We start from the raw sequence: 8,189 nt of genomic DNA, 5'->3' as shown, positions 1-8,189 counted from the left end.
GGATGATGACGCGACCGCCGCCAAACTCAAAAAAGAAAATCCGCGATTTGGAGTCGATGTTTTCATCTAAAGCAGCTAAACGTACTTTGTTTGACACAAAATAAATACTCGCGGAACATGGAGGGAGCTTCTACGAAAGGTAACCCGGACACAGCTAACGTTATCTAGCTATCTGGTAAATGAACGTTAGCTAGTAGTTTGTTGTGATGCTCCACTAGCTTAATGCTAACAGTCCCGACAGTCTATGAGGCTAATATCAACAACGTTCACATCTGTCGTTTTGAGAGTTAATCCAACAGGCGTATGTGTTCCTCCCGCAGGTGTTTTGAGTCATCTCAGTCTGCTGGAAGTTCAGGCAAGAAGCCGTAAAACTCAACCTCAGCAGCCGAGTCGCGTGAAGGAGCTGAAGGCTAAAGTTGAGGCGCTGCTGACCCAGAGAGACCAGCTGAGAGCCGAGATAGAGACTCATAAGGTGACTCCATGTTGACGGAAGAGTTTACAGCTGTTACACTAACAGTATACATGACGTTACACCTAGCCAAAACAATGCAGTCTATAACAGCTCTAACGTTATCCTCACCAGTGATACTGATAGTGTGTAAATACTTCTACTCAAGTATGGTTTTGAATGCAGGACTTTGACTGAGTGGAGTATTTTCACTGTGTGGTTTTAGTATCGGAATACTTAAAAAAGTTGCCCCTTCCATCACTAACTTCATTAACGCTGCTCTTCTTGTGCTTTCTTGTTGGCTGATTTGTTGGTGCTTTGTTACACCGTCCTGCTACAGAGTCTCAAGAAACTGAGGGCCTCTATGGACAAACAGTGTACACATGAAGAAGAAGAAGAAGAAGAAGAAGAGGAGGGAATGGATGAAGACTCTGAGAACTCAAAGCTACTGCGGCTGATGGCCAGACATACACAACTGAAAGACCTCCTGCATGCTCATCACGTCATCGGTACTCGTCACTCACCCATTTATTCAATATTTGACAGTGAGATGTTATTATACATGTCTCTTATATGTCTCAGATTCATCACGATGTCCTAATCCAATCTCTTGATGTCGCTCAGGTGGGTACAACGTCACAAAGACCCGTCAAGGTAAAGGGATGTGTGTGTCTCTGGCTACAGCCTATGAGGGCGTCTACTTAGAAACCTACAACCTGGAGATCGACGTGAAGCCGACTGTGAGGATCAGCCGTCACGACGTTCCCCCGTTCATTCCTTTAAACAACCTGGCTGAGCAGAGCAGCATGCAGACCGACATCAGGACTCTTCTGGACCCCCTCAGCCAACATCTCAACGCCTTTGCTGGTCGCAAGCAGCAGTTGAAGCTTGTTAAGGTGCCAGACTTCTTTTCTTTTTTATATATATATATATATATATATATATATATATATATATAAATAAAAAGCAGCCTCTAAAAGCCTTTCTTTACTTAACATTCAAGGCTTTGATAATCTCTCATAGGAAAAGTAGCTACACGCTGACCCTGTCCTCCTGCTTGTGTTACAGGAGCTCCATAAGTCTGTGGAAGTGATGGAGAGTAACGTGTTGTGTTCATTACTGGTGCTGATGTTCACGGTGCCGAAAGAGAAGACGCTTGTTCTCTGCTCACTTGACTACACTGACCGCACCAGGTGTCTTCCCACACGAGTCCACTTCAAATGTGACGGTAGGATTTATTTTATATGCTGCAGAAGTTTCCCAACTCAAACTGATCGCTGTGGATCTGCACCAATACAACCCGTAGTACATGTAGAGGGCCAAACAACGCCCCATGGCCTCTCGAGCTACACATGTTTTAATGAAAAAAAGCAGGATTTCGCTGTTGAAATAAAGGACTGCAACTAATATCTCCAGTTTTTTTTTTTGCAGACAAGGAGCTTCCTGATTCTCCACAGTGGAAGAAACACCGCAGCCTTCTCATGGAGACTCCTGTGCACAAAGCTTTGATAACCATGAGGAAGATGGGGAATATTGTGTAGTTTATTAGGAAATATAATGAAGCTTTTCTACATTTTAATGAACAAAATATTTACATTCTCATTATTTAAATAAAACACAGATAGTTCAACTCTTTTTTTCTTTCGTGATGTTGCAAATGTCGAGGTCAGTAGACTCCAAACTGTGGAGGTTCCTCTATGGAGGTTTCACATGTATTTCCATGTTGCTTTTGTCCCTGAGCTGTTCAATAAACACTGCCACCCTCTTGTGTAACGTCTCCCACTGACACTGCCTCAGCCGCTCCATTTCCTCTCGGGCTTTCTGCTGTTGCCTGGCCAGCTCCTTTTCCGATATTGAGTCAATAGATGCGATGTTTTTCATCTGCATGAGAGACACGCTGCTCTGGATGTTGCGTCTGCGTCTCACTGAGCCGGCGGGTTTGACCGACGGCGGCGGCGGTGCCGATATCGACCGACTCGGCTCCACAAGTTCACGTTCTCTGTTGTGATTCTGGGATTTGCTGGAGTACGATCTTCTGCCATCAGATGTTTGAAATGTGTGTTCTCTAATTTCTCTCATAGCGATGTCGACCGTCGCTTTGGGCTGAACCAACATCACCATCGCCACTCGTCTCTGTTCGTTCGTCAGGGAGTCTCTTCTCTGCTGAAGCATTTTGCGAGTGTACCTGTACTGTCGGTCCAACATGTCCAGTTTATGCTGGAGATCCCTTTCCTCCTTTTGGTTCAGCACTTTTAGATGTCTCTGCAGCACATTAGGTCTTCTGAAGCACTGATCCATTACAAGACGGCTAGAAGGAGAAACGTGTTTTTGAGCCCACTCAGTCATTTTTTCTGTTTAAATTAAAGCTGAGTTTGTCGTTTTCTTACCTGATTTCTATCCTCAGAGCGCCGTGTTATACGGGTGCGTCTGCTGCTATGGCCGTCTCATTGTATGTAATTTAATAGCCTATTATAGTTGAAGGAAAGTGAATGGGGATTGTTGGTCATTGTGTACTGTCCTTAAAGAGATTAAATTTCAAGATGCCGAACGAGTGCAGTCACGGGTCTTCTTGCAGGTCAATAACAATGATTCACTTTGTTCAAAGTATTTCAAGAACATGCTTTCTCTAATTGTATGCAGCTGTAGTACTTTATTGAATAATGCTACGACTCTCAAATGATCTTTCATTGTTTGGGGTCTAAGTTATACTTTATAGTGCTGAAATATTTTTAATCATAAGACATTTTTAGGATTTTAGCAATACTAATATCACATGTTAAGATATACACAACATCTGCATATTTCAAATATTTTCTTATTTTAAATTAATTTATTTGTCATTTTCAGTTCATTTGATCTCATTACATGATTATTCTCTGAACTGATTTTAACTGTTTTTATGTAAATACTAGTTCCAGCTTCTCAAATATGAATATTTCTTGGTGTTCTTTGTCTTCTGTGACGGTAAAGTTAATCTCATTAGGTTAGGACTGCTGGTTGAACAAAACAAGACATTTAAACTTGTTTAAGTTGGGAAGTTTCAAAGGGCATTTTGCCTTCAGGGCCCTCAAATGTTCTACGCTTTCTGTAGTAATTCAATCATCAACACCTGTATCCACTTTTTATAAAACATTAATTTGTAGGATGCCATATACAGTATGTGTCTGTATGTGCACATGTGTTACTTGCATGTGTCTGTGTATGCATATATGTTTTTGTGTTTGCATACATTTATGTTTGGACATATTTTGTTTTATCACTTTATTTCACTGTTATATTTGCTGTGGATCTTTTTATGCGCTGCTCTACTTTAATAGTTATTGTATTGGTTTGCTTCTTTTATATTGCTTTTATTTGTCTTGTGAAGCACTTTGTAACATTTGTTTTGAAGTGCAATATAAATAGAATTTATTATTATTGTTAATGATAATATTTGTTGTACTATTTGCTGACATTGAATAGAACCAAAGGAGAAAATAACTGGAAGTCTGAAATGTTAATTATTGGTTCTTGCAGCCCTATTCTTATGGAGGATGAATCCCTTCATTTTACTTGTATTTAACACTCACATTTAAGGATATTAGTGGCACAAAGCAATATGAAATCCCGCTTTCCCTGTGCAGTGTCCCTTTAATATGCTCTGTCATGTGACAGAACAGCCTGCCCCTCTGCTGGTTTGATCCCTCCCGCGCCAAACTGAAGCCCAGTCTGCATGATGGCACAACTAAACTTCCCCAAACTCACCCAGTCATCTCAAAGTTGATGGACTGTTGACATCGTTGTCAGGTAAGTTGCTGTTTTTGATCCTTTAACATAATTCAAAGGTAGCAGATCGGTTTCATGTCAAATTGGCAACTATCCTAAACTACAAACTACTGCATATGCTCCTTATCGTACCTGTAATACAACCTAATCACACTGTTGTACATCTGTAGACACGTTAATCTAAGATTAAGAAGAAGACAGCTGAGAGTTTTGATTTTACAGCGCAGGCGCGTTGCGTAACGGGCCATGACTGTATGATGTAATAGTGGAATCGTTCACTGACCCTCCGTCATATCACTACTGAACTACAGTACTTTTAAAACTGCTTCCTCTTCCCTCTTCTTCCGTTTTCCAGCTTCTCCTAAATAGTTTTGTTCTTATTCTCGCCAATGTTCCCTACGTGCACAGTTATGCTTCCTGGGCTAGTTTACATGTTTTTGCTCTGCACCTGTATGGAAAGCCAAATGGCCCATAATTCATCTGCACGTTTTCTTAATATATAATCATGCTTAATGTTATGATGTCATGTTAATAGCATCCATTCTAATATTTCTTTAAAACTCTGCTTTACAGAAATGTATTTACAGTTGAAATTAATCACAGAATAAACATTATATTAGTCATGACATGGGATATTAAAATAGCACATAAACACTGATGCATTATGGGCCATTATAAATGAAGGTAGACTGTAATTTCTGTAAGATCTGGTGCTCTCGGTCTGTTTAAATGGGGTTGCTGATGTATGTCTTTTTTTATTTCTTCAATTACATCACAGTTGCCACTACTCGGACCACAAATGCATCACATCCTGCACACTGGAAGAGTTTTACGTGGAAATAACTACCAGACAGTGAGTGTTCGAAACAGCAGAAATAAAGTAGCTTGTATAAAGTGGATATAGGTTGCGTTCATTTGGCAGCCAGCATTACGCAAGAAGGGCAAGCATTTGTTTCATCTCTACATTGTAGCATTTAAACATTTTCTATGTATTTTCTGTTTTCCTTTTACAGGCCTGGCACAAGAGTTGCTCTAGCTTTGCCAAGATGATGCGTTCAGTGTGTGTTGACGTACCGGGAGGACCAGAGAATTTGCTGCTGCGAACTGTCTCTAGACCTCAGCCTAAAGGTGGAGAAGTCCTAATTAAAGTTCATGCAACTGCCCTCAACAGGGCGGACCTACTGCAGGTACAATACAAACGTTACAAAGCACAAGTGCATTACAATCTCCCTCCTAAACGTATCTATTTTCCAGCAATAATGTTTTTGTTTTCCACAGAGGCGAGGATTGTACCCGCCTCCCCCGGGTGAGAGTGACATCATAGGCCTGGAGGTCGCTGGTACTGTGGATACTCTGGGTCCGGGGGTGAAAGGAGGCTGGAAGCCAGATGACCGGGTCATGGCGCTGCTCTCTGGAGGAGGATATGCAGAATATGTTTCCGTGCCTGAGGAGCTTCTTATGCCCATCCCCCCCAATCTCACTCTCTGGCAGGCTGCTGCGATCCCGGAGGCCTGGCTCACTGCTTTCCAGCTGCTGGTTTTCATAGGTACACATACACACAACCATGTTTGCTATTTTGTTTTTTTATTTTATCAAGACTGTCTCGTCAAGATTACGATCTCTTTTCCAAGAGACACCTGAGAACAAGAAACATTCACAAGAACACGATCATCAAAACAGAAACAACACAACAATAAAATGGAATAAAATGTTACAAGAATCATAAAAAAACCACCAGATAATAAAGCTTTAAAATCTCTTTAAAATGCAAGCTCTGTTTGTGAGCAGTTAGCAGTTCATTCCAAGTTGCATACCTGAAACCAGTTCTTCCAACATGGAGGATAATAGTTTTACAGTTTACAGTCGAGTGGAGATTATGCCATCTCAGTTTTTGTATTCTTTTTAGTCTAAATGTCTCTGTTTGTGTTTTTCTTTTTAATTATTTCATCTATGGAGCACTTTTTATTTTTGTTTTGATAATTGCTCTTAAAATTAATAAATATTAGTAATGTTGTTATATCTTCTTAATAAATCCCCTTACATACATTCATGGGGTTTAAAACTGCATCATAATAATTCAAATAATTTAAGTTGTAAGTTGACATTCCTGAAAGAAACGAGACTCATCATGTGCTGCTCTCAGCAAGTTAAAACTAACACAAAAAATACCTGAAATTACATGTTTATCCAAACAAATAAATGTGAAGATAGTGAAGTATTATTTTCTGTTAGTTTAAACTTAATGTGATACAACCTTACCATACCTGTTCCCTCTCTCGATAATTAACAAGGAGGTAAATAATACATTCTGTTCTTGTGTGTTGTTGCCGTCTGTCTTCTCTGCCACAGCTCAGGTGAAGGAGGGTGAAGTAGTTCTGGCTCACGCTGGAGCCAGCGGCGTGGGAACAGCTGCTGTTCAGCTGGTTCGTCTGTTTGGTGCCGTGCCCGTCGTTACTGCAGGAAGCCCCGAAAAACTAAAGGTGGCTGAGAGCCTGGGAGCTGCAGCGGGGTTCAACTACAAAGAGGAGAGCTTCGCGCAGGGAGTCCGTGACTTTACAGGAGGTGAATTGTGTCACTGTATAGATGGTCCAGTCCAATTTAGAACAAGGTGTTAGTTAATCTCATTCTCACTTCCCTACTCTCTGGGGACTGAACTGGATTTTTATTTTCAGAAAAGTTGCAAATAAACATTATTCAAACAGGAAGAAATCATGCATTTGTTGGGGACTATGAATGAATACATATTTGGTGCAGCGCTACAGTGCCAGAGTTCATCATACTGATTAGAATATTAGAATAAAGAAGACCAAAAAAGTGGGTCAAAGGTTAAACTCAAAGCCAGAACTGCAGATTAAATATCTGAATCCTGCACAATTCAGTTCACTAATTGCTATCATTTCACAGGCAAGGGAGCAAACGTCATCCTGGACTGCATCGGCGGCTGTAACTGGGAGCAAAATGTGAGCTCTTTAGCCACCGACGGCCGGTGGGTGCTGTACGGCACCATGGGAGGCCGGGCAGTCGAGGGAGACCTGCTGGGAAAACTGCTCTCCAAGCGAGGCCACTTGCTCTGCAGCCTCCTGCGCTCTCGCAGCCTTCAGGTGAGAATTCAAGCAGAAACGACACACCAGCTGTGCTTCTTCTTCTCTGCTTGTGAACATGCTGACTCATGTCAAAAGTGCTGACACACCTCCAGTGTTTGCATGTGTGTAACTGAGTCTGATTCTCACTTTGTATTTTCTATTCACAGTACAAAGCAGACCTGGTGAAGGCTTTCTCACTCAGAGTGTTACCGTGTTTCTCAGACCAGCCCGCCTTCCTGAGGCCGGTGATTGACAGCACATTCAACCTGGAGGACATCGCAGAAGCTCACAGGCACATGGAGGCCAACAAGAACACGGGGAAGATTATCATTAATGTGATTCCACCGAATCAGGAAACGCAGCGATTAACAGCGGCAGTAATTTGAACAGAAATGTAACATGCTCTGAAGTATAATATTTGATTTATGTCCATAAATGTTACAGCACAGCACAGTGTTGGTTGCAAACAATTTGTCTAACACAAATGTTGATCATGATTTTATATATGCCTTATCCACCAATAGTCATCAATAGTTCTTCTGTAGTGTCACGACTAACCACTGCTAAATGTTTATTAGTATTGTGTTCATACTGGAGATTAAAGAGACTGACACTGACTCGCCTCTTCACATATATTATACAAAATAATAATATAACATATTTTACAAAATATTACAGAAAAAACATTAAAAGAGACCTGAGGTAAAAGCAGAGTTCTGTCAAATATATTAAAATCTTCTTATTTAATGAAGGCCCGCTGAAGCATTTGCAGTTGTACTATGTCAAGAAACAACATGTGATAAAAATGAATGCGTAAAATTTACATATTCTATACAGATTTTAATTCCATACAGATTTTAACGCTTCCAAATTTCCCATAAGTCATAATTTCC

At 40.9% G+C, this 8,189-nt stretch overlaps 2 protein-coding genes across 3 annotated transcripts; both read left to right on the top strand.

The window, feature by feature from the left end:
* Positions 1 to 32: 32 nt before the first annotated feature.
* Positions 33 to 2,777, top strand: cenpo (centromere protein O). Its single transcript, XM_079174898.1, has 6 exons — positions 33 to 139; positions 321 to 472; positions 789 to 957; positions 1,073 to 1,344; positions 1,517 to 1,676; positions 1,880 to 2,777. Exons 1-6 carry the CDS (start codon positions 118 to 120, stop codon positions 1,987 to 1,989), a joined length of 885 nt encoding a protein of 294 aa, XP_079031024.1. The 5' UTR covers positions 33 to 117; the 3' UTR covers positions 1,990 to 2,777.
* A 1,340-nt stretch (positions 2,778 to 4,117) lies between these two features.
* Positions 4,118 to 7,906, top strand: tp53i3 (tumor protein p53 inducible protein 3). Of its 2 annotated transcripts, none has more exons than XM_079175078.1 (7): positions 4,118 to 4,234; positions 4,992 to 5,066; positions 5,227 to 5,400; positions 5,492 to 5,759; positions 6,563 to 6,775; positions 7,118 to 7,314; positions 7,519 to 7,680. In XM_079175078.1, exons 2-7 carry the CDS (start codon positions 5,013 to 5,015, stop codon positions 7,534 to 7,536), a joined length of 924 nt encoding a protein of 307 aa, XP_079031204.1. In that variant the 5' UTR covers positions 4,118 to 4,234; positions 4,992 to 5,012; the 3' UTR covers positions 7,537 to 7,680. The 2 variants fall into 2 exon arrangements, with proteins under 2 accessions (XP_079031204.1, XP_079031203.1); XM_079175077.1 differs by having other exon boundaries at positions 4,126 to 4,234; positions 7,464 to 7,906.
* The last annotated feature ends 283 nt before the right edge of the window (positions 7,907 to 8,189 follow it).

The sequence above is a fragment of the Pholis gunnellus genome, assembly GCF_910591455.1.
Source record: "Pholis gunnellus genome assembly, chromosome: 15".
Taxonomy (NCBI): domain Eukaryota; kingdom Metazoa; phylum Chordata; class Actinopteri; order Perciformes; family Pholidae; genus Pholis; species Pholis gunnellus.
This window is presented reverse-complemented; position numbering and strand designations above follow the sequence as displayed.

Bases quoted from the DNA above. Each gene is read 5' to 3' on its own strand.
- cenpo (XM_079174898.1), top strand. From the start codon at position 118: ATGGAGGGAGCTTCTACGAAAG. The intron at 958-1,072 runs GTACTCGTCACT...GATGTCGCTCAG, and splicing joins GCATGCTCATCACGTCATCG to GTGGGTACAACGTCACAAAG. The intron at 1,677-1,879 runs GTAGGATTTATT...TTTTTTTTGCAG, and splicing joins AGTCCACTTCAAATGTGACG to ACAAGGAGCTTCCTGATTCT.
- tp53i3 (XM_079175077.1), top strand. From the start codon at position 5,013: ATGCATCACATCCTGCACACTGGAAGAGTTTTACGTGGAAATAACTAC. The intron at 5,401-5,491 runs GTACAATACAAA...TGTTTTCCACAG, and splicing joins ACAGGGCGGACCTACTGCAG to AGGCGAGGATTGTACCCGCC. The intron at 6,776-7,117 runs GTGAATTGTGTC...ATCATTTCACAG, and splicing joins AGTCCGTGACTTTACAGGAG to GCAAGGGAGCAAACGTCATC.